Raw genomic sequence first — 26,086 nt, 5'->3', positions numbered from 1 at the left:
AAGTGTATGCCATGAAAGGCAGAGGAAATGCTATGTTGTATTTAGTGAGATCCAAGATGGACAAAGGCAGTTTGAGGACTGTAACAAAAGTTATGAGGAAGACACCAAGAATCAACAGATGCTAACCTTGAAAGTAGCACCTCACTGCATGTAGTATGTATTGTAGTAAAAAGACTGTTAAAAGCAGAAAAGGTGTAATGAAGGAGTCATCATAATATAAGGTTTGACAGCAAAAACACATATTTATGGTTCAAAAATGTGGTGTAGGTGCAGGAGCTTTATTCTGGGTGTGAAGATAAAGAGATGAGAATAGAACAGTGCAGGATGTACCAAAAGAAAAAAAAAATAAATGCTGTGGTTTTCCAGAAAGAAAAGACTATCCTCTATTGCAAAATTGCATATGACAGAGCTACCAAACATTCTTCTAGTAAGATGAATTTATATAATTATGTTTTGAATATGTATGCTGAACCAACAGAGCTTTATTGCTTTCTATACTCACTCAAACTTAAATCTACTATTGTAAAGTACATTCAACCATGAATTAAACAGATTAACTGACATACTACAATTTCAGGTATGTCTAATAAGAAATGCAGTGTAAATACATTAAAAAATAGCTGAAAGTGCTGTCAAATGGCTTTGTACCTTAGCATTAACATGGTGTTGATTTATTGAAATTGCTTACCTTTCTAAGAATATATCTAGGGTCTCATTAAGTTCTGGAATATCATCAGCTTTAATTGTAATGTTAATGGAGGATTCATTCTGACCAGAGAGAAATGTAACTGAACCACTGAAAGGAGAAAGGTCATCACTGGTCACATCTCTCTGATTGGGGCCAACTGCATTAATTCTCCAAAAAACTTCGGCCTTTCCATCAGTGCCATCTCGTTGCAATTGGAGTGGCACCTACAATGAAAGAACAGGTGATAAGCTGAATAGAATGGTTGAATAGCATCCACTGCCAGTTACAAAACATTTCTCTTCACAACATTTTTCTTACGGGAATTTTTTTTTTATTTGTCACAGAATGATCAGGTAATGTTGTGATAAATATCTCATTTTGACATTTAGCAAATTTAGTGCATGAACAAGTAGCTATTAAGCAAATAAATACTTCTGTAATTTGTAAGGAACAACGGTTACCAAGAATTTATTTCTATTACATTCTAATTCTTTGCTAAGTTTTTTTGCATTAATATTGTAAAGACACTGTCTATAATCTTTAATACTACATATCAAACAAAACATGTAAACTTACTATACTCTTCATCTCTAAGAATTTTTAATATATTATCACCTTTCCTGTGGACACCTCAAGCATCTGGTTTCTGCCTACCAGAGGGATGAAATGACATGCCACTAAACTTTCCAGTCCTGAGCATAAAACGTGGTAAAATCAGGATAAAACCGTAGGTGGCGACATAAGGATGAACTTTCAAACAACTGTCTGGTGTTATTGTTTTCACATTTCACAGATTATATTAAGCCAGTATATTTATCATGATAAAGCATGTACAGTTATTTAGGAAAACCTTTAGTAGTCAGAAGAAATGTTTTTCTTCTAACCTTCCAGAGACCAGATAAGACCCAGTAAGCCTGTTCTACTGAGTCAGAATCAGTAAAAACTAAGGAAAAGAGCCCTCTACATGCGTATTCATTACAAGCTGTGAGCCTGCAAGGTCTACTAGCCCAGGGCTATGATTGAAATACTGAGTTGGTGTCTGGCTCAAGGACAGGACTAGTTAAAGGGCAAAAAGAATTACTGAAAGTCTCTTTCACTTTCTGATCCACTATTTCCCGTTACCATTCTTTAAGAAGTAATCTGATAGTAAGGGGAATTGTAGGAGCTAAAGAAAAAAATATTAAATGATATTTAGATTACAAGTTCATCAACTGAATTAATAAAGGGTGTTCAGTTAGAAGCATACTTCGTTTCACCTTTGAAATCACCAAACCCAAACCTGAAAAGGTGAAAGTTAAAATGTATAGCCAGATGCTGAAAGTGACCTTGTGTCAGCAGTATCTGCACCTTAGTGGATATCTTTGCACATGGCCTCATGTGACTCTAACCTCTCTTAAGCCTATATATCAATCTTTCCAACATCTTACAAGGAAATTCAAGTAGCCAAAATATGTCTAGCTGAATTTGACACTGTGTTTTTTAGAAAATAGTGCCATATTGTTACAGTTGAAGTACACACTTTATCCATAACAATATGGCCATATTTTCTAAAACTCTGCCTATCAAATTACTTCAACTTCACTGGCTTCCTCGAATGCATTCTAACTCATCATGAAAGAGCTATGCATGGTTTATTCATATTGTATGTATTGAAGTTTACCACCGATTTATTTCTAAAGATATTGAAAATGTATTTTTAACTTTTCCAATAGCAACTACAGGCCAGTTTCAGTGGTCTTGACTTACGGAATTGCACAGATAAGAACGAGCACATTAAACTCCTACATTTTATTTTCAAATGAATCTTAATTAATTTTCACCTAGTGACTTATGTTTTTACTTAGAAATGAGGCATTTTTCACTTGAATGAATATATAGCAGTCATCTCAAAACACTGAACCATAGTACAATTCTATTTGTACTTTGTCACGATTTCCAAACATTTTGTGCTTTGTGTGCACATGTCATTAAATATAACCAGTGGTTTGCACAATAAGCTTCATCATAAGTCAGCTGCTAGAATGGAAGTTGCCCATTTAGTTGAGCAATAGAAGCCCCCTTCTTGCAATTCACATCATCTCAAGGACACCTTTCAGCTGTGTCATCGTTAGGAGCATTGCTACTGAGAGGTTAAGGTGGTACTTTGAGAGATCCCTCAGCAAAGACAGCCTGTCAAATGTCATTATTATGCCTTTTCCAAATCTATGTGGTACTATCATTATCAAAAACTGTAGGTTGTTTAAGATCTTCATACTCTACAGTATATACCCAAGGTTCAGTTTAGTTTAAATTAGTTTTAAATTACCTACATATGTTTGTGTTTTGTGATTTAATGTATGGTATGTTTGCCTTTAACACAACTAATGCATTCCTGCAAAACTTCATGTAAAATTGTGTTATAGAATACACAGGTTCCTTTACAGAAAATATGGTTATGGGAAAAGCAGTTGAAAACATGGCAAGTTGTGCACAACAAAAAAACAAAAGAAACAATAAAAACAATAATAACAAAGGACAATTATGTAAATCTATGCATTAAAAATAACAACTAATGCATTGCTAAATCATACAATGAACACTGTATTTACCTTGAAAAATTATCTGAAGTTTGCTGGGTGAAATGGGCATTGTATGGTTGCTGCTGGTGGGTTATTAGAAAGTAGGGGAGGGTGAATTATTTTTTGGTTTTGTTGGAATTGTAAAAAATACTGTAACACCAGAAGTTGGTGGTTGTGGTTGTGAAGACATGAATTAGAGGACACAAATTATATTACTTCACTGTCATTTTATTAAGAAGTCTGAAGTATTTATATGTAAAATAAATAAAAAGGCATTATGCATTTTTGTTGATTTTTTCCATTAACCAAAATTTTTAGTTCCAGTTCCGATTTATATAGAAAATAGGGTTACAAATGTTCATGGGATCAGAAGGCCTACATGTATTTATTTACTTGTATTTGACAGAAGTGGCAAAAAAAAATTATAAAGGCACAAAAATTGCCACTGGGTTGTCTGGGCTTTGTTAGTGATAGGAAGACATAAAAAGAAAATAACACACATCATGAAAACTCTTAGACCCTGAAGCTAGCCCGGGAGAAGGAGCTAAACAAATGGCTTACAGCAGAACTCTGGCTAAGAGGCACAAAAAACACCACTGTACTGAAACAAGGGAGCAAAGAAAAAAAAAAACAGACAAGTGAGTGAAATTCAAATGTTTCATAATGCAATATACAAAGGGACTAAAATAAAGGAAATTGCTGACATGAAATTCATGGACTCTGGGTTTTTGAAACAAATATTTTGAGTCCCCAATCGTGATGTCAATTTTCATGATGATGTTACCAAATCACAACCATCTTGGACCAGCAGAGATTTTTCTGGTGTCACAAAACTCACAACACACCATTATTACCTTATTCACGTGAAAATTTCCACAGCTGTACCTAAAAAGACTCTATCACCAGCTGGTACATAAGGTAATCTGCACTGGAGGTTTTAAAAAGCAGAAAAATACATCTTCAATGTGGGTAACCATCCACAACATTTGATATTTAATCAATAATTGTCATTTTTTCAATAAGTTCCTTTTTTGTTCTCAATCCCCTCTCATTCATGTTTTCTTTTATTTTTAAATTCACACTCCAAGACAGTGAATGTTATGGGCTTAGAGGGAACAAGTTTGTTGGTGTAAATATTGTGTTTATTTAAGCGTTCAATGTGAGTTGGTCAGTTCGATTATGTTCTTGGCATTGTCAGTATGATTTTGCTTTCCTTGTTTAAAAAATTACAAATGAAGCAATCAAAAAATATTTTTGCCTGCAGTCTATCCATTATTTCCCTAACCCTCCCATCTACAGCTACACTTTTATTAAAACTTCACCTTCACATTTAATACACAAGACTGATATGCCCCTTGACATGCCCACATGCCCCAATGAGACTGTTAAAACTCCTCTAATGAAAGGCTTCAGGCTTCTTCTTCTATTATTTATCTGTCATGGCTATGTTGTTTCAATGAACTTCGCTGCACCTGAGGATCCGGAGCCTCCTGAGGAGATCTTGTGAGGCACAAAAGAGAAGCTGGGCCTTGTGTGATATGCTCAGTGTGAAGTGGGAAGAAATAAACAATGTGTCTGCTGAGCTGTGTCATGTCAAATTATCTTGTTCTGTCCTACAATGTTTCTTCAAGTTAACATCTCATTTATGACTGTATTGATTTCCCACTACATCACAAAGTCAAACTGTTTTTATTGTACATTCCCTCTGAGCTGATTGTTTGAAATGTTTGACCCCCATTCAATTTGTTACTATCCTTCACTATTCAAAGGAATCAAGCGTATTCAGTAGGAAATGGTTTTGTCTGTATTGGCAAAAATAAATAAAAATGTTTTATTATCAATCATGTATTAGCATATATACTGAAAACTATTACAGGATGTAGCCCTTTCCCAAATTTTGTTTGGGACATAAATTTGAGACATGCTGGTAATTAAATTGTAATAAATTGTTTTACAGAGATAGAGAGACAGTGAAAATGGTAGTGAAGAAAATATATTTACAAACTCATACATTATTTTTTTCTACTTATTCTTTTTCTCTAAATCTGCATATTTTTGACATTGAAAGTTATTAGAGAAGGTAGCACAGTGGCATATAATATCCATGCTCCCTTACCATTGACAGAGACTAGCTTTGAGTCCCAGAGAAGTGAATATCTGTGTGAAGTTCGCTTTCAGTTTTAAACTTATACACATGTTTTCTGTCCTACATTCATAAAATGTGTTTTTTAGGTTGACTGATGTCTCTAAACTGGCCCTGAATGAGCTAGAATTTAGGTTGTGAGTGTGCCCAACTAACTGTTGCCAACTTATGCCCAATGCTTCCAAGATAGAATCAGGTTCTCAACAACCCTAAACAAGGGTAAAAAATTCAGAGAAAGAACCTTTCAAATATTAATTCAAGTCCTAATAATTCATAGTACAGTAAATAAATAATAGCACTGGACTGATTACCTGTTTACCTGGAGGGAAGGCAGGAGCAAGAGAGAGTGTGAGAGGAAGCAGACAGCCTGGAGGACAAGAGCCCCAGGAGTAGTGTGTGAGGCCCTCACTCAGGGCTGCAGTGTTGGATTGCTCTAGATGAGCATTTACAGAGAACTAGAGTGACCAGGAGTCGTGCTGCTCACCGTTTAAGTCCAGGAAGGCAGTGGGAGCTGGCGATAGAGGTCCTTTCTATGTCCATGGACGGAAAGGACTAGATCCAGCCCTGCAGTGAACCATGGAAGCGGCAGGGACCTGGACCTGTTGACCATTTGGAAGGAAGGCTGTGCCTGTTGCTAGGTCCCGTTGGAGTTAGGCTGAGGAGACAGCAGTTTTGAAGGGTTGTACCAAGGCTAATTTTTAATGGATAGATTCCTGCTATCCATTTTAACTTCACTTTTATTGGAAGTATTTATTTGCAATTTTAACCTCCACCTTTTAAACCTTGTTTTTTATAGATTATTTGTTTATGAACTTGGAGAACTGCACTTTGGACATTGTTTAGATTTTTATTATTTAATAAAAGCACTACACATTTTACACCTTCCCTTTGCTCCATGTGTGATTTGTCTTCATCCTCCAGCTCATTTGGTTATGTTATCGACGGTGTTGAGTGCAAGAGGCTCCTAAAACAGGAAGAGGGAGCATGGAGCTAACCTACACTGTCACAGTGAAGGTTTTAATATGAAGACTCAAGATGAGTGTTACATTAAAATCCAAATCACTCAAAGGGTGAAGCATAAATTAACCCATGAAGATACCTTTTTCTTCTTTTGGCTGCTCCCATTCGGGGTTGCCACAGCAGATCATCTTTCTGTCCTCTGTATCTTGTTCTGTTACACCCACCACCTGTATGTCCTCTCTCACCACATCCATAAATCTTCTCTTAGGCTTTCCTCTTTTCCTCCTCCCTGGCAGCTCTATCCTTAGCATCCTTCTCCCAATATACCCAGCATCTCTCCTCTGCAAATGTCCAAACCAATGCGATCTTGCCTCTCTAACTTTGTCTCCCAACCGTCCATCTTGAGTTGACCCTCTAATGTACTCATAAGTATTTATACAGTATGACTCCTGGAATTAAAGGAAGTGCTATGATCTATTGCTCACCAACCAGAACTGGATTTGGTTAAGGCTACATGGATCTCATTATGTCTATGGAAAACCAAACACTACATTCTGCTCTAAAACACTGCCGAGTTTTGGTTGACATTAGCCATATTAACTTGACATGACATCTTATGATATACTGTCATGGTTTGGCAATTCTTTAATATGTTAGGGTTAAAACCTATACATAGTTTATGATGCCTAAGTAGAAAATCAGGCTGGTCAATGACCAAAAATAAGGTGCTGACTTGATCAGGAGATTAAATGGACAAAAGAACAGTGAGAGAAACAGGCAAAGGTCCAAAACCAAAAAAGCCAAAGGAATCGCAGTAACCTTTAAGCCAAAATGAGCTCTACAGTAAAAACAAGTTTGCTGCCATAACCACTATTAATAAGATTCAATCCCTTATTAACAGTACCCACTGCTATGTGTTGCTGTTTGTTTACTGTCCAAAAGCCTAAATACAGACAACTGCAAGCTGACACCTTTCATGCTGATCAATGGACGATTTCACATGTTGTGGTATTGATTACAAGATCACCAATGGGTACCATTACTACAAAAATATGACAACGAGATTGAAAAGAAAAAAATGAAAACAGTGACTGCAGTGATGAAAAGGCAATTCAAAAAGGATGTGATGTGATTGATATTCCTGATTCTTCCTCGACCTGATACAGTACTATAACATTTAAGGCACTTCTTCTACCTTCTTTCTAGAATGAAACTCTTTTTACTCTGATCAAATATATTTCATATGTGGTGAAAAACTTTTAAAGAAAAACGTTTGGTATTTTTCAAGTCAAAACTATTTTTTCACAATCATGGTGAACATTTGTTACAGGAATCTTATTTTTAAAATAAAGTATTTTTCATAGTTAAAAGAACTATAATGCCTGTGTTTGCATTTGAAAATGGTCTCCAAAGAAAACTTGTTCAAACATAGAACAAAAGCTGTAAAATGAGGTGATAAAAATTTTGACTTTAGGGAACTTGGGCTCTGCATTTCTGAAGTAGGTTTATGACAGATTGGAAATAAAATATTTTATCATAGATTCTTGGCATTATTTTTAGTGAAATAAGTACTGTATATCTGTTCACTTGACTGTTCAAAGACAATTGTAATGGGTGGAGTTTTCATTTAAATAAGGAATTAAAACACCACAAAACAAGCATTTTAATCAATTTTTGGTGCCCTTCTGTCAAAATACTTTGAAAATGCATGTATACAGAATATGAAAATAAATAAAGTTGTTTTTTTCTGAAGACTGTGGACTTAGCATCTTCTCTCAGGTGCAAGGCAGTGAGTCACAAGTCACACCATTACAATATCTATATCTATATCTATATATACTGTATATATGTATTGTATATATAGCTAGCTAGATGAATACCGATGTAAAGCAAATTGCACTGTTGACAACAACACATTAAAAATGTTAACATGCAAATTGGAAGCAGCATTACCAGAAGTGTAGATGTTGTTTCTGGCTCATAGACCACCACCGTCTGATTGCTGGTAAAGCTGATCATCCCATTAGCCAAGTTCTGTGTCACAATCAAGGAAATGTTGAGAATGCCTCCTAGTCGTGGACTGACAGATGGTATCAAAGGAGTGATGCTCACCAGCTCCACACTTTCCAGCTAAAACACAGATAAACAGTGCCAGTGTATAACCTGAAAGAATTTACACCATGCACTCAACTGTTCCAAAGGCATATTCAAAGAATAGTCTTTCTTTATTGCTTCAGAATTTAGTGGAACAAACTATAAATATTTAACATAAAAATAAAATCTATACAACATAAAACATTATTATAAACTCTTTTTAATGCAATTGGCAATCACTAATTGCAGAAGTATATCCCAGCAGCATCTGGCATTGGCATGTGCAGAGCCAAAACAAGCACAAATTAATTGCATGGTCCATTTACACACACATTGACACTCAAATGCAAATAATGAAGAATTGCATATTAACCTATTATGCAGATTTTTGGTCAAATAAAAACAGAGGAATACCCTCTACAAACATGTGCATTAGGTTCAAGATTTGAACAAAAGATGCTGAATCTACAAGACAGCAGCATTAATCACTGCTCTACTATATACAGAGGCATACATATAACTTAACTGCAGCATTTGGTTATATATTTAGAGCACTCTGAGCCTATCTAACAGAGACTGCAAGAAATAGCAATAAATTGAATTGAATGCACTTAAATTGTGCAACATGCTGGCACTATAAACATGACTCTGACTTTCAGCCTGGCTAATGTATTTAAGGAAGTTTTACTTTAACCCTCTCTGCATCAGTTTCCATCCACACTGTTTTCCTTCACCATCCCAAAGCCAAGAATATAGGCTGATGGGCAATTATAAATGTTATATATGAGTCTGACTCCCATGTTCAGGGATTTCATTCTGAACCAGTTAATTGTTTGTGTAGAATCTTCACTTAACCCTGTTCTTTTATTATCTCTTTCCTGGTACACTAGATTCTTCCGCAGAGTTAACTGCTCCATATGCAATTCGAAACAGGAGAGATTCCTATGTACTGTATTAATTAATGTTTATCTTTCAAGTGTGTGTGTGTCATGTTTCCCACATATTTAATCAGTCAGAATTTGATTAAGGATCATTTAAATAAATTTTGCTTTGTTATCTTCTAAATTTGTATTGGTTTTTATCAGAGATCAAAACAAAGCTAAGTTACTAGGTGAGAGGCCATACTGAAAAGCCTCAATGTGCAGTTTCATTAAAAGTTATATCTGTTGAAATAGGTGCTCTACAAATCAGCCTTTAGAGGATAATGTACAAACACACAGCAACTTCTAATAGAAGATGGGTGGGTAACATAGGGTAGGTACAGCTAAACTCCCTTTCAAAAAGCTTCCTGTGACCCAAGAACCCCAATTTTACTTCACTGAGCCACAGACAAACACAATCTTTCGCTGCATTTGCATGTTCTACTAGATCAGTGTAGGCTAAGGATGCATTGTGCCTTCTTGGAGGAAATGTGCTGTGTCAATTATCAAACATACGTGTCAGAGGGTCATCTTTCAGGCTCATTAGAAGTTAAGTACTACCACCCCAGAACACAAAGGGGGTGCTGTTACTTGCCATCTTGTCTCTTTTTCCACCTACAACTCTGAGAAGACTCCCAAGGATGGCAGGTGACTCTGCCCCTTCTGGTCAAACCAATACAAGAGCAGGGCGCTCCAGGAAGGAGGCATTTCATTTGGGTACAAGCAACCAGCCAGATGGAGCTCCAACCTGAAAAATGACCACTCTTCAGAGCCTTATCGCTTTAGGCCATGGCAGAAACCACTTTTGTTCTATTATGCTCCACTGTGCAGCTGTTATTTTGGTTACAATTATTACTTCACTAAATTGGCACCCCAACAAATGTCTTTGATTTTGTATATCCTCTCAGTTGATGACACAATCGCATGATCCAACATATGTGCTATGCTAATGTCAGAACTGCTTCCTATGGACCCCCCCCACAAAAATACAACACCTCACCTAAACCAACTCAAAAAGCAAAACCATAAAAATTCTAAAATGAAATGTAAAATTTTCTCACAGAAAAAATAATCAAAATTCAGGAAAGAAAATATAAACCATCCATCCATTATCCAACCTGCTATATCCTAACTACAGGGTCACGGGGGTCTGCTGGAGCCAGTCCCAGCCAACACAGGGTGCAAGGCAGGAGACAAACCCCGGGCAGGGCGCAAGCCCACCGCAGTAAAATATAAACCAAAAAAGTAGCTACTAAACTTCAAAAAAGATAGCTATGTTAAAACTAATCTGAAAATAATTTAAAGGGAAAACTACAAAAAAGCAAAATTTGAAATGCCTTATAAAGGAACCCAAAGTAACAGAACATAAACTCTAAATAAGCAATCGAAGAATCAAAATCTATAAACCATATATATAGCTGCGATTTAGCTACAATAATCATTGTCATGCAAAAGTCTGTAGTCTTTTTTCTCCTTCTTTCCTTCATTAAATTAAAATTTCTTGCTTATTTCTCCTATAATAAATATATATTATATAATAAAAGGGTCATTTGATACCCCTTAATACTAAACTTAATATAGGAAAGTTTAATATCATTAATTATAGCTTATTAAACTTTAAAAAAAAAATAAAATAAAATCAACAGCTCAGCCATTGTTCAAGAATTTACAGATATGACCTCCTTTACATCACTTTGATAGTGGGTTCTCTCACCTGAACAAAAAAGTGTGCTCCATTTTGCAGAAATGAGTCGTTACGTATCGCTAGATTCACTTGGAGCTGGGCCTGACCTTCAGAAAAGACCACACTGTTTGCCTTTGGGCTGTTCAGGACTCCTTCTTTAGCCCTTGCAGGATCCACATCTCCAGGAGGGATGTACAGGGCTGTAAAATGAAGACGCACATCTCCCACGGTGCCTTTCTGGCGCACAAGGCTGAGTGAAACGAATCGCCCAGAAGGATGACTTTGAATTTTCTGCTCTTCTACAGATTGAAACTGGATTAAACCATATACATCATCACTGTCTTGGATGTAAAAAACCATCTGTATGAAACAAAAATAAAGATGTTGTTAAGTGTCAGGTTATTAAGGCCAATGTCATCCAAAAGTTAAAATGTCTAAATGTATATAATAAAGACTTATAGAACAACATATAAAACACATAAATTTTAAGCAATCTCTTTTTGATTTTAAAAGTGTTGTATATGCAGTCTTTATGAATAATTCAAAACTGGTTACAAAAAAAACAAGGATCAAAAGCTGCCTTGGGTGGAGGTGTCTGCTAAAAAATAATTATGCTAACCTTTGAGACGCTGTTATTTTTTAAGTCTTTTAAAGACAGCACTATTTCAAAATATCTAATTGTGGGCAGCATGGTTGTGTTATAATAAGTAATGCTACCTCATAGCTATAGGAAACTGGTGTGATGTCTCCAATATGAACATTTTACCTTGTAATATTTGTGTATTCTCCTCCTAAAGGTAAAATTTTCCTAGTTTAATACTTTTCACTCTAATGTTAAATTCTCTGGTATGATTAAGAGTGGCATTGAAATAATTCTTGACACAATTCTTAACTACAGTGACCAGACGTCCCGGTTTACCCGGGACAGTCCCTATTTTTGTATCACCCGTCCCGGCGTCCCCGAAAGTTCAGGAAATGTCCAGGCCTGTGGCGTTTTCCGACAAAACGCGTACTTTTCCCTAGAGGCTTAGACACCATTCAGTCTTTCTGATTCCAAATCATACGTTCTACATATCATGACGTCAGACGGTTAGTCGACCTTCTGAGTCTGATGCCTGCTGGTGGCCATTGTTTGCAGTACGGAAACGCACGGAAGGCGAAAAGGCGGATGCATCGACGGATGGTATCGGCCGTGCCTTGTGATACGACACGTTTTGGCTATGCTACGCTCTGAGACAGGAATTATCTTATTATTCCTGCTCTGAGTCTGATATAAGAGCTTATGCCTGATTTAGTCATTCACTCGTCAATACGGCGTTCGAGGTGAGCCGTTTTCACTGAAGTTAAAGTTTAAACTTAAAAGAGTTAAACTTGCCAATTTATTTTGTAAGACAAAATTGAAAGTGCTGACAAAGTTTATTTTTTTAACTTTAATTTTAGCTCTTTATTCTTTAAGTAAGTACTGCTGTACACACTTTACTGTATAGACTCAATTCTGCAGACTGTACTCTCTGTAAATTTCGTCATAGTTGTGAATTTGATAATATTAATTTATATATTAATTGTGAATGAATATTTGACACAAGTCACAACAACATTTGCGGATGCTTGCCTGTTCCTTACACTTGCCTCTTTGGAATTTGGTTTGCTGTTTCTTTTGAAGTCGGGACATGCACTAGCAGTAGCACAGGTACGTGGGATGCAATATTGTGAATGAAGTACGTCTATCCTGCAAGTGTAACTGACCTAATAATGTACACTAATTAGTTTATTTGCTCTTCAGGAAAGCGTGTCTTTCAGTCAATTTTCACGAACTGTTTTTGGCAAGATCTAGCCTGTAATTTCACGAAAAATAGCATACAATGGTATAGAACCCTACTTTGAAAATGGGTATATGTTTGTCGTTTAATAATATGAGTGTTTCAAATGGAAGAAACTCATACAGAATAAGATGTAGGAAACACAAAAATAGGCATTTCCTCCCGCCTGGTGTCCCAGGTTGCCCCCACAAAAATCTGGTCACTGTATCTTAACAATCCACCATTTCATCAGTCTACTAAATGCTTTATCCTGCTTTTCAATTATTGGACCACAATAAGCCAATAAGCCAAAGCCTATCCCTACAGATTTTGGCTCTAAAAATGAACCAGCAGTGGATGTGGATCTGACACAAAGATACATTTACTTATTGCCTCTTATAGAGCCAATCTGGAGATGCAACACAACATAATACACACTTATTTGGGATGTGAAAGGAAACCAAAGAATCCAAAAAGAAGCCACCTAGATACAGCAAGAACTTGTAAGCTTTATGTTTAAGACTGGGACTCCAAAGCAGAAGAACAGCGAGGCAACACCAGGCAATACAATTTTTTTTTTTTTTTTAAGAAAAGCTACAAATGCCAGGCCAGGTATACAACACTGTACAGTATCTTCCTGGCCATCAGTAACACTGAAGCATAGGGCCATACAATAAAAGATGAATATCCAAATGTTGCATAAACCCATAAAATATATACAATGCCGTGAAAATGTATTGCTCCCTTCCTGATTTCCTCTTGTTTTTCCTGTTCATAACACTTAAGCTATTCACCAAAGCTGTATCACCCACGCAAAAAAGTAATTGACTTTTTACTCACTCAATCAACCAATGAACCAAATTTAAATGATAATGTGTTAAATTAGACAAGACTCACTTAGGTTTGATTTCTGCCTGCCTTAATGAATCTAAACATAACTTAAATAGAACTTTCCAACAATGTGAACTTCGCTAAAAGGTCTCAACAAGCAAAATGATCATTCCTCAGTCAAAGGAAATTCCAGAAGACCTGAGATTTAAAGTTACTGAAATATATCAGTAGTGCAAGGGTTAGGAAAGCAAATCTCTAAAACCCTGAAACTCCAGTGAATCACAAAACAGCCATCATCTCCAAATGGAGAAAACTTGGAACAGTGGTAAATCTGGCCAGCCTAATAAAATTGCTCCAAGAGTGCATAGAAAATTATTCTGGAAATTCATAGAAGAATCCAGAGGAAATTCTAAGGAAATTCAGGCCTCTGTCAGCTCAGTTAATATCAGTGTTGGTATCTATAGGAGAGTTGCAAGGTGAAAACCACTGCTAAACAAGATGAAATATAAACTTGTTTAACATTTGCCAAAAAACACCTTGGTTACCCCCAAAATAAGTCGAAATGAGGAATGTTTTGGAAGATATTTGTCCTATTACATCTCATTTAAAGCTAACATAGTTTTCCTCAATAAGAAGATCATGCCCACAGTCAAATATGGTGGTGTGGGGATGCTTTGCTGCATCATGGCCAGAGTGATTTATCATAATTGAGGGAAGCATAAATCTAGCTCTCTACCAGAAAGTACTAAAGAAGAATGTCCTGTCATCAGTCTGTGATCTGAAGCTCAAACACAATTAGGTTATGCAGCAGGACAATGATCCAAAGCACAAGAACAACCCCACCTTTGAATGTCTGAAAATAAGGCTTTGTAGTGGCCTTGTCAAAGTCTTGACTTGAATCCCATTTAAATGTTGTGGTGAAACATTAAATGGCCAGTCCATAGTCGAAAACCCTCCAATGGGCAAAATTTCTCCACAGCAATGCTCAAGACTAATTTACTGTACCAGAAGTGTTTGATTGCAGTTGTTGCTGCTAAAGATGGGACAGCAAAGTATTACATTTAGGGAGAAAATTACTTGTTCACATATGGAATATAGGTGTTCTATCTATCTATCTATCTATCTATCTATCTATCTATCTATCTATCTATCTATCTATCTATCTATCTAGTATAAGAGCTGGAAGGCTTCCAAACTTACTTGAGAACATAAACATGACAGATCATCCTTAAGATAACTTAGAAAAAGTTATATAAAGCATGCAGTGGATTATACAGTATATGCATCTGTGGTGACTCCAACTTGCTTGCCAGTTAGTATGGAACATCTTCAAGATTGGAGGCAGGTTAGGAGATAGAGGATATATGTACAGTTTGGTAGAGAAAGCCCCTCTGAAAATAGAATAACCCCTAAAGATGTCATGTTGTGTTGGGCACCAAAGTTCCGGTAGAAGAAAGAAATCTAAATACAAATACATAAAGTCTTAAAACTGAGAGCATCAGGCCAAATTAACCCCTTGTTGCCTAAATGTATTTACAACTATATAAAAAAAGAAATCATTTGTGTTTTTGCTGTCGAGCAGATGCTAAATTAAGTGGAAATGGTTAATTTGAATATAGCACACAAGCAAACCATAAGCTTATTTTAGCACAACATTCCTCAAATTTGGACAATTTCTTGAAATTATCAGCCAAAATCCACGTGCACGGCCACGCCAACACTTCGCGTCCATCAGGCAGAGGAAACCGGAGCACCCAGAGGAAACCCATGCAGACACGGGGAGAACATGCAACCTCCACGCAGGGAAGACCCAGGAAGTGAACCCAGGTCTCCTAACTGCGAGGCAGCAGCGCTACCACTGTGCCACCATGACGCCCTAATCTGATATCTCTTTGTGGATTTGTCTCAATTTCCATACATGAACTGGCCAACTTTTTAGAATAAGAGGGTGACAAATAACAACTGGGTGATGGCATTGTCCAATGATTAGCATTAAATTCAATTAGACTCAGCACTGGAACTGGTGACTTAATCTGATTTCCCATGGCCAAAACAATCTGTGTCATAATACTCCACTGCTGTGGACCCAGGAAAAATATATTCCCAAATATCACTAATAGAAAACTCAACATTGTTTTGTTTATTTACAAAATAAAGGAAGTTCTAAAACTGAAAGAAATACAGAAACTAAACAAAAACCAACAATCTGACTCAACAGGAAGGAGTACTGAAGAGAGACCTCATAATTAAACATAGTTTCTTCCACTCTTCTGAAATGATACTTTAATGCAGACAAAATACATTTTCAAATCAGAAGGGTAATGCTGCCAAAACTTTCTTCTCTGTGGCAGACATCCATACCAGTTAACATAATTTATTTTCCACATTGAACTATAGCCTAGTGTACTATGTAATTTTTGGAAATTTTAGTTTTTTCTTGTTATAATATACCACATACAGAACAATTAATAGAGCATTTAAAAAATTGGGTCCCATGGATTTTTGTACCAGAGCAAAATAATGTTACTGAATTGATGACATTTGTTTATAAAGCCCAACTACACACAACTCATGTCTCACACAGTTAAGATACAGACAGATTTTTGAATGTTGTTTAGGATAGGTTCGCTTCCCGGGTCCTCCCTGCGTGAAGTTTGCATGTTCTCCCCGTGTCTGCGTGGGTTTCCTTCGGGCACTCCGGTTTCCTCCCACAATCCAAAGACATGCAGGTTAGGTGGATTGGCGATTCTAAATTGGCTCTAGTGTGTGCTTGGTGTGTGGGTGTGTTTGTGTGTGTCCTGCGGTGGGTTGGCACCCTGCCCAGGATTGGTTCCTGCCTTGTGCCCCGTGTTGGCTGGGATTGGCTCCAGCAGACCCCCGTGACCCTGTATTCGGATTCAGCGGGTTAGACAATGGATGGATGTTTAGGATAAATAAGATAATTAACAACCTTGCTAACACAATCCAGTCACACAGCAGTGCTTGCTGTGACTTGATCTAATATGTAATTTTGTACACAAGTTTTTCAAGAACAATAAATACCTAAAGATGCAACTGTGGCTACTAGATTTTAATTTCCTGAAATACTATTGGATGAAAATTGTCCCTAGTGTGTGCTTGGTGTGTGGGTGTGGATGTGTGTGTGTGTGTGTGTGCCCTGCGTCGGGCTGGCGCCCTGCCCGGGATTTGTTCCTGCCTTGCTCACTGTGTTGGCTGGGATTGGCTACGGTGGACCCCCGTGACCCTGTGTTAGGATATAGTGGGTTGGATAATGACTGACTGACTACTGGATGAACAATTTTGTTATATTTATTACAAACAAAAACTAGCATAATTTACAACATTAGAACTATTTTGATAAGAGCATGTAATTCACCCAACAAAATTGGCAATCCTATTCAGCTAATTTCTCCAAAGTAACATCAAGTCATGTATCAAAGTCCCTAAAGTCCTCCCTACCATACAATTTAGTAAATTATTCCACCTGTTTATGGTTCTTTACAGCACAAAAAAACTAATATTTGCCCAGAATTTCCCCTTAACAAGCTTCAACATCTGCAATAAGATGCTGCAGATGCTTTATCAGACGGTTGTGGCGCGTGCCCTCTTCTACGCGGTGGTGTGCTGGGGAGGCAGCATAAAGAAGAAGGATGCCTCACGCCTTGACAAACTGGCGAGGAAGGCAGGCTCTATTGTAGGCATGGAGTTGGACAGTTTGACATCCTTGGCAGAGCGACAGGCGCTCAGCAGGCTCCTGTCAATCATGGAGAATCCACTGCATCCACTAAACAGTATCATCTCCAGACAGAGGAGCAGCTTCAGCGACAGACTGCTGTCACTGTCCTGCTCCACTGACAGACTGAGGAGATCGTTCCTCAACCACACTATGCGACCCTTCAATTCCACCCGGGGGGGTAAACGTTAACATTATACGAAGTTATTGTCTGTTTTACCTGCATTTTTATCACTCTGTACTTTAATATTGTTTTTTATAAGTATGCTGCTGCTGGAGTATGTGAATTTCCCCTTGGGATTAATAAAATATCTATCTATCTATCTATCTATCTATCTATCTATCTATCTATCTATCTATCTATCTATCTATCTATCTATCTATCTATCTATCTATCTATCTATCTATCTATCTATCTATCTATCTATCTATCTATCTATCTATCTATCTATCTATCTATCTATCTATCTATCTATCTATCTATCTATCTATCTCACCGTGCTCCTGTATAAGAACCCATTTTAAAATAACAACCAGGATCCACGCTACTAATTCCCTTAATAATCTGACATAGCTTAGTCATGTCACCTCTTAAATTCTATTTGTTTAAAATGAAAAGATCCAACTCCTTCAGTCTTTCCTCATAGCTCATACCTCCCAGTTCTGGTATCAGTTTAGCTGCTTTTCTCTGAGCTTTTTCTAGCAATGGCAGTGCTTTAAATGGGCTGGTACTCATCAATACTCCATAATGGCACATCAAGATTTTGCTTTTCAAACACTAAGCTATCTCTTTTAAGTTGTATTGAGGAGGCCATGCCCCACTTGGGCCTCATACCCACAATTTCTCACTTCTCCTAGCTTATGTATGTCCGAGTAGGACAAGGTCATCTACCAAAAATTTCTCTATTTCCTAGCTTATATATTTACAAAGGGGACCCACTCCACCATAGCTGAAGAAGCTGAAAAACCTGGAATATGTGTTATATGTAATATGGACCATAACTGCACTGTATTCCAGATAAGTCCTCATGATCTCATTATATAGCTTAAATTATGTGTGAATAAAACCTGATATGCAAAAGCAAAATTAAGCTTCTACATTTTTTGAGGATTCATACTAGGTGAGGTGTCATATTAATATGTCATGATTGATTATCACAGCTGCCACACAGCTCCACAGCCCAAACTTTTAATGGAGGCCCTTTGTGCAGTTTATACATTCTCCCAATGTCTATGTGAGGTTTTCTCTAGTTACTCTGTTTTCCTCACATATGTGAAGATTTTAATGACTGGCAGCTAAATTGACCAGATATGAGTGAACTTGAGTGAATAAGTCCTGCAATGGCCTGACATCAGAGTTGATCCTTCATTGTGTCCATTGGTACTGGAATAGGCTACAATCCTACATTTATTCTAATAAGTGCGGTCGGAAAATGAATAATGAATAACTAATTAAAATGCAATAGCTACACACACATACACTCATAATGAGTCAATGTATAGTCACCAATTAGCCTAACAAGAATGCATTTAGTTTGCTAAAAGCAACCCTATTCTCTAGAAAAAATGCATAAGGAGAACATGCAAACTTCACACAAGCAGTTGGGTGCTTAAGGGTGAGATTTATAAAGATTGCATACACACCTTTCCATGCAAAGGTTGAGATTTATAAAAACAAACATAATGGAAGAACTTGTGGATTTACAGCAGCTCTGACCCTTTCAAACGAAACATTTCAGAGAAACTGGGAAATGATGACATCTTTTATCAATTAGGGAAATGCAGCCAAATCGGCACATGAGCATAATAATTAATATAACCAAGCCTTTATTATAAGGTGAACTAACGCAAGAAAAATATTAAACCTTAAAAGTGATGAATATGAAACTATTTTAGTTCTGCTTTAAGAGGGCCAATTGTGCATATTTGCTCTGAAGAACTTTTTGTTTTGACAGTTTCTATGCAGTTGGCTTACCTGTTGTCACTTGTTAGGGAACTGGCCAATAAGTCTGTAATACCTCAGCTAAGCTTCACTCCATCATGCCCTCTTTGCTGGAAGCTGTTAGCTGACCAGTGAGGCAGTTTTAATATGGTGTGGGTGCAAATAAATGAACCCGACATGTTTTTGCCAAAATAAAAAGGCTGTTTGCAGCAGCATTCAGTTTTCCTAACATTATCAGAGCACTTTATTACACTCACATTGCAATAAAGGCACCTATGAAAAATAAAGCTGATTTTATTAAACATGAACTGTGACATGTCATTAACACAGAAGTAATTTGTGTTGCCAAGATGAGACTGACATAGTGACTCGGTGGCCTGGGTCAGTGCATGATGCATTTATTTTGAGGCAAAATAGCTTTTGCAGACAGGTAGTGTGATGACACTGTATGTGTCAGCTGACTTGTTGGTAAAGTAACTGACTGAACTCTCAGTTTTTCAAATGGCATATACAATTCACTGTAACAGTAATTATGTTACTACATGTGCCAAGTGATAGTGGGTACCCTCTTAGATGCTGCCCTGTTACATCTTTCACCACCCTCCAGAATAAAGAAGAAAGGTGCTCCCGAATGAGAGGGGATGCTGTCGCTAGTTGACTTTTTCCTCCACAGCTCCAAGAAGATGCTCTATGATGGCAAATGACCCGCACACAGTTCCCAGAGAAAGCCATGTCCCTTCTGGTCAGAGCCTTATAAAAGCCGACATCCCCAAAAGGCAGCATCATATTTGGGTTCAAACCTTCAACAGGATGAAGCTCCCAACTTGCTTAAAATGAGCACTATTAAAAGAAGCCTTGCTGGGCATTGCGAGATGGCCACTAAGGACCTACTGTGCTTTGATTCTAGGTTATACAGTGCCATCATGCCCTTGTTTTTTTGTGTTGTAAAATTAAACAGGGTGGCCCAGAACTTTTCCAGTTTACTTGAGTGATTACATTATGTTGATTGGCATAGTCCATATGTGGTTGTTCCGGACATGTTCACGTAACTATATTTACAAGATGATTGTGATTTATAATGGATATATTGCATAGAAATGTGCTAATGTGTTTTATAAATCTTATTTTTTTTGCTGTACACATTTTTTGGCATACACATATTTTCACACTTTTATTCACACATATTTTTTAAATGAGATACCAGGTGCTGGAAATAATGACACTATAGTTCTGACCATTGCATCAACCTCCTTCCAGTATAAAAATCAATATAACATATTCAAAAATTAATGTGTAAGATCCACAGCAGAAGTGCTTACAATAGTGGAAGAAATATTGCAAGAATAATCCAAGCGGTGGGGAGAAACAATAGCTGAAGCAACGTTAGAAAAGATGAGTGTACAGAACAGCAATAATGAAATATATGTGTGAGTACAGTCATCATTTTTGTATTACATAGGACAACACAACACATCAGTAATGGTTTATTTTATGTTACTGAATCTTTAAAACTGCACTGTATGTGTATAGAATAATAATAATAATTCATTACATTTATATAGCGCTTTTCTCAGTACTCAAAGCACTATCCACACAGGGAGGAACTGGGAAGCAAGCCCACAATCTTCCACAGTCCCCTTACTGCAAAGCAGCAGCACTACCATTGCGCCACCTGTGAGGAGAATGGTGATGCAATGATTATAACGTATGCCATCTTTTAGAGATTGGGCTGGAACCCAAGCCTTTATTTGGTGGTGTCTTTTCAATAGCAGAAATCAGAGTCTACTTGACAAACAAAGGACTGATTTGATTTAACCACATGGCTGGTTGCAAATAGCTAGTTATACTATTTTATAATATACTGTCAGGAGCATCAGCTTTCAGTATTTTTGAAACAAAGTGATTTTAACATCAATCAGTTAATAAAAATCAGTACAGATGACATATTCTTACCTCCGTTGGATCATCTACTTTTGCTCCACCATTTACTGTTCTAGGTAAGAGCTTGAACAGATAGGCCTCTGCTTGCTCGGGTAGGTCATCACTAATAATACTGAGCAGAGGAGAAGCTGAACTCTGACCTTCAGAGAACCGCAGAGTGCCAGAGACTGGGATTAAATCCATGCTCACAGGAGAGAAGTCACTGCTGTTGCGAGTGATGGTCCAGTTCACAGAAACATTTCCATGAGTTCCTCCATTCCTTGTAATATTAATTCCCTCAAACCTAAAGCAGCAAAGATGTAAAATTATGTGAATTAATATAATTAATAAAACAAACACTTATTTGCTTGATAATTTTAAAAGTTATAGGATACCTAGCCGTCATCTATTGTTTTTCAAAATGCTGTGCAATTTTTTTGATCTGTGCATTCACCAAATCATCTATGCAGTTTTAAGTCTTTCCCATTACCAGAGTGCACAAGGCAGGAAGAAATCTTAAATGGAATGGTAGTTAATCAAAGGACATGCTCACTCACACTGACCAGTTGGGAGTCTCCAGTTAAACTAACATGTATATTTGGGTGAAGGCATCAGTATCAATACTCACATGACCACAGAGAGAACATGCCATCTTCACATTGGCAATGATGAGAAACAGAGCTTAGGTCTCTAGATCTGGCAATCACTAACCTTAACCAGTGTGCTGATTAAATTGGTCTTTTTCATCATGTTAAAAGCACTATATCACAAGACTGGTAAAAGTAAAAGAAAGAGAAATACTTTTTTTTTTGGCTGAAATATATTATTTAATGAAGAATAATTATTTGACTATCCTGCCAAGTGAAAATGTGTCACAGATTCAGCCTGTACTGTTTTACCATAAATGTCTTATCTCTCGAATTTTCAATGTACTTAAAAAAGTAATTTGAGTTTTTAATCAGGAAATTAAAGTTGGCAGTGATTCTTCCAGACTCAGAATCTAAAATTAGAAAATAAATGTAAAGGAGCAGCAAACAATAAATCACATGGAAAGTAGTTAGGAAGTCTGAAGGAGCTCACGTCAAATAAAAACGACATCACTCTATAAGCTGTGGTACAATAAATGACTCTTATGAATTTTCACTTTTCTTCAATGTTCCTAAGTGGAAACTGTCTATAAATTAAAAACTCTCTGACATATTATTAGTAACACAGGAAAATGACAAGAAGCAGACAAATGAAGCAGGAAAAAAAGTGTTTTAAAATAAATGGGCAGCTACAAATAAAATTGAAACTAATAGCTAATTACTTCCATACTTTCTATTTTATGATAATGAGGACAAATATATTTACTTTTTTATTATTTATTAAGTTTTGCTCATTATGATTTAAGGAGTGGGGGAAGCATGGAGAATTTCATGCATAACATTGCTACCTCATTGTGTTTGTGCTAACATTTGATTCCAGGCTGTTTCCTCCACTGTGCACTGTACCAATGTGTGAGTAGGTGTGTTTCCTTAGACAATCCTGATTTCCTTCTATATGAAAATAAACAGCTTGACTCATGAGTACATGAGTTAAAAAAATGGATGGATATCTTAAGTAGACTTTGTTCTATAAAGAAGTGTCCATTCTCTGGGTATTTCTATAAAGCAACTTAAAAAAAAAAAGTATCACAAAGTTACTATAAATATATATCTAAGTGCCATTTTGGATTATAGAAGAACATTAAGTGGATTACACCAACCAATTTTCTGTGTATATACTAAATATATATGAGGATGTACAGGTAAAAATGTGTCACAAATGTACCAAAATAATTAATATAGCACATTTAGCTAAAAGTAATCAGTAGGAAAGGTTAATATTTGTTAACCAGAAATTGAGGTCTAAAGCAAAGATGGGTGAAACAGAAGAACTTAAACTAACTGGGAATTTCCCCTAATGGCTTCACTGTGTTTATTTCTTTTAATCATATGTAACACCTAGATGCAAAAACTCTGCACCACCGCAAAAACTCTGCACCATCAAGAACTTTACCATTGCTATGCCAAAGTAAACACATAATGGTGGTGAATACCCATCAACAAAATACAAACTGATGCCATAAAGTTAAAATAATCAAAAAATGAAGAAAACATGAATTGCAATTCCAAAAATGCAAATAAACAACGTCAGGACACACAGAACACAGACTTATTACATCTTTATCCTTCTGCATTATCTTCTTTCATAATTTTACATTTCAAACTTGTCTTTAATTAGCTCTAAATGACTTATTGGATTTAGTAATACAGAATCCATTTTGTCATTTCCAGTCTTCATTTTGTGAATGTCCACACACTGACGAGTCGGTATGTACAGCTACACCCACTCCAGTGTCACAGATCTTGCAAAAGCATAAAAGCGCAGACCAGCAAAATCAAGTATGACAGAAATCAACCCTGGACAAAGTGCCAGCCCCTCACATGGTACACTCACTCACATGACCACACTGGGTCAGTTTATAGTCACAAGTTAAACTAACTGGCATGTCTTTGCAAAGAAAAAGAAGCTGGAAGACTCATAGAAAACTTACACACACGACAAGAACATCTACTCAGTCACCAAGGCAGTATTTAAACTCAGTTATCTTCAATTATAATGGACAGTGCTTGCATTTCACCAAAATATACCCATCGTTTTGATTATGACTGAATTTTTTATTTAATTCCTTTTAAATCTTTCACCTTACAAATATGTATTTATTATTCACTATCCAAAATGCAGAGATCTCATAGTCTGTAAACAGTTTTATTTAACATAATTGATTTCTGAGATATTATAATCAAACATTTTGCTTCATTACTGTAAGCCTATTTGTTCTCAAAGAAATTGTAATGAATCTGAACCATTACACTACCAAACTTAATGTTCTGTTGTCTGTGTTATATTATTTGACAAAAGTTAATGCGTTTTATAACCAATTATTGCTGATTCTTTTTTAGTCATTCCTCTTGAATGCCCTACACCATTCATCCTTCCATTGATTCTCTGCACCAGTTTATTCCACATTTAGGGATGAGGAGTCCAGTAGCAATGGGCACAAGGCACACACCACACCCCGATGGGTCTGAAAGCTCTTGGAAACAAACAAAAACTAATTTTAACTTGGTTATTCCTATACATATCTAAGATTCAGCGTACAATGAATATACAAGGATCACTTTTCACTTTGTTTATCTTCTAATTAGAGGCCATACCCTGTTTTCTATTATTATCTGTTTTTCCTATGGCTAGGATCAGTACACTTTTTTTTATCTTTCTGCATCTTTAACTGTTTCAGGGCTGATGTCGACTTTTGTCAAAATTTAGGAGTAGAGGACGGTAATCAGCTGTAAACTGCAACAAAACTCACCCTTATGTGTTAGTTCGACTCTCATTGCTAGAAGGAAAGTTACACAGCTTTGCTGATTTAACCTCGATTCCCTACAGGTGCAGAAGTAGCGAAGAGCAAACAACCTCTAAAATGGCACCGACTTCTGGCGAGAGACTAAAGCAAATGTGCAATGCAAAATACTCCATGGACGTTTTACGTAATTTCGTTGAATAGAACTCTGACTCGTCGGACTCTGAGTTTTATGCAAGTGATCTGGAGATGGATATCGAAAACGAAAGTGAGGTGCCGGCATCATCTGATCGGTCCCCTACAGCAGCATTCACCTGGGAGGACCACCACTTATGATGACAAGAGGTACAAACCATATTGTGTCACACTGAGACCGCCACCACCACCCACCTGCTGTGCGAAGACAGCCAGCCCACCGTGCATTCCTGCTGACCATCTAGGTGCCCCCACACAGCCACTGCCAGCAGACATGCCAAACATGCGCCATCAGCAGGCACAGCACCAGACATTTATGTTGACCTATGTGTGAAACCATCGCTTTGTGGAAAAAATATTCAGCCCTCAAAGAGTTAAATTGAAAAATCAGTCAAAATGGGCAAATGCTGTTGATTAGCAGAGAATTTTTGTTATAAGATCATGGTATGTACTTTTTTGTGTACAACATATTGTTTATTAGAAGCAATCTCTCACTAGATAACTTAAATTCTCCATAAACAGACATCTTAGGAGAATATATTAATGAAGACAGAAAAATTATCTTAGCTTGATTGTCCACACTAATGTCAAAAGTGGCATTCAGACAACTAAAGGCTTCCTTAGTCACTACAATACTTGTATTTCCATATATATGTGAGGATGGAGTATTTTTAAATTAAACATAAAGACAGCATAGATGTGTAGTATTGTACAGTAACATAAACAATATTAATATAAATGATAAATTGCACACAGCCAATGCTTTATCCACTGCTTCCAACACTGATTTAGTGATGCTCCAGTTTTCTTTCTATAAAGTATATAAAGAAGTGTTTTAATTAGTTAAGACTACCTCAGTCATATCATTAGAACCAAAAAAAAAATTGCACAAAAAGATACGCAGCATGTGAGTGAAGTAGCTGAAGCACCAAAGGAGCACATCTTGCCTACTTGTCATACCTTCTCACATTGCAGTTAGTGAGATGGAGACAGTGTACAACAGAAGTGTATTTTCTTCTTTCTCATATCACCAGAAGTATGGGAGGACATGGTGGTGGTGAGAGAGTACTGGAGAAGTGCACCTCACTGCTCATGTCTCTGTGTGAGAATAGGAACAGAGTTTTATTTTCCCACACCTCTGTAATCCATGATGAGTGTGACAAAGGAAAATGTAGAAAGGGCACACTTGATCCTCCTTCCAACAGGAAGGGAAACACAGAAAGCATTCTAC

At 36.8% G+C, this 26,086-nt stretch overlaps 1 protein-coding gene across 1 annotated transcript in view; it reads right to left on the bottom strand.

Annotated features, from left to right (window-relative positions):
• The window catches only part of adgrv1 (adhesion G protein-coupled receptor V1), a 669,968-nt gene that overhangs the window by 524,697 nt on the left and 119,185 nt on the right, over window positions 1–26,086 (bottom strand). The window contains exons 8-11 of the mRNA XM_039759338.1: window positions 21,306–21,576; window positions 11,078–11,407; window positions 8,303–8,479; window positions 689–912 (exon numbers count right to left, since the gene is read on the bottom strand). Of these exons, the coding sequence (XP_039615272.1) occupies window positions 689–912; window positions 8,303–8,479; window positions 11,078–11,407; window positions 21,306–21,576 (1,002 nt within the window). The remainder of the gene's footprint in view (window positions 1–688; window positions 913–8,302; window positions 8,480–11,077; window positions 11,408–21,305; window positions 21,577–26,086) is intronic.

The sequence above is a fragment of the Polypterus senegalus genome, chromosome 7, assembly GCF_016835505.1.
Source record: "Polypterus senegalus isolate Bchr_013 chromosome 7, ASM1683550v1, whole genome shotgun sequence".
NCBI lineage: Eukaryota > Metazoa > Chordata > Cladistia > Polypteriformes > Polypteridae > Polypterus > Polypterus senegalus.
Note: the sequence above shows the minus strand (reverse complement) of the source record. Positions and strands in the feature narration are given on the sequence as shown.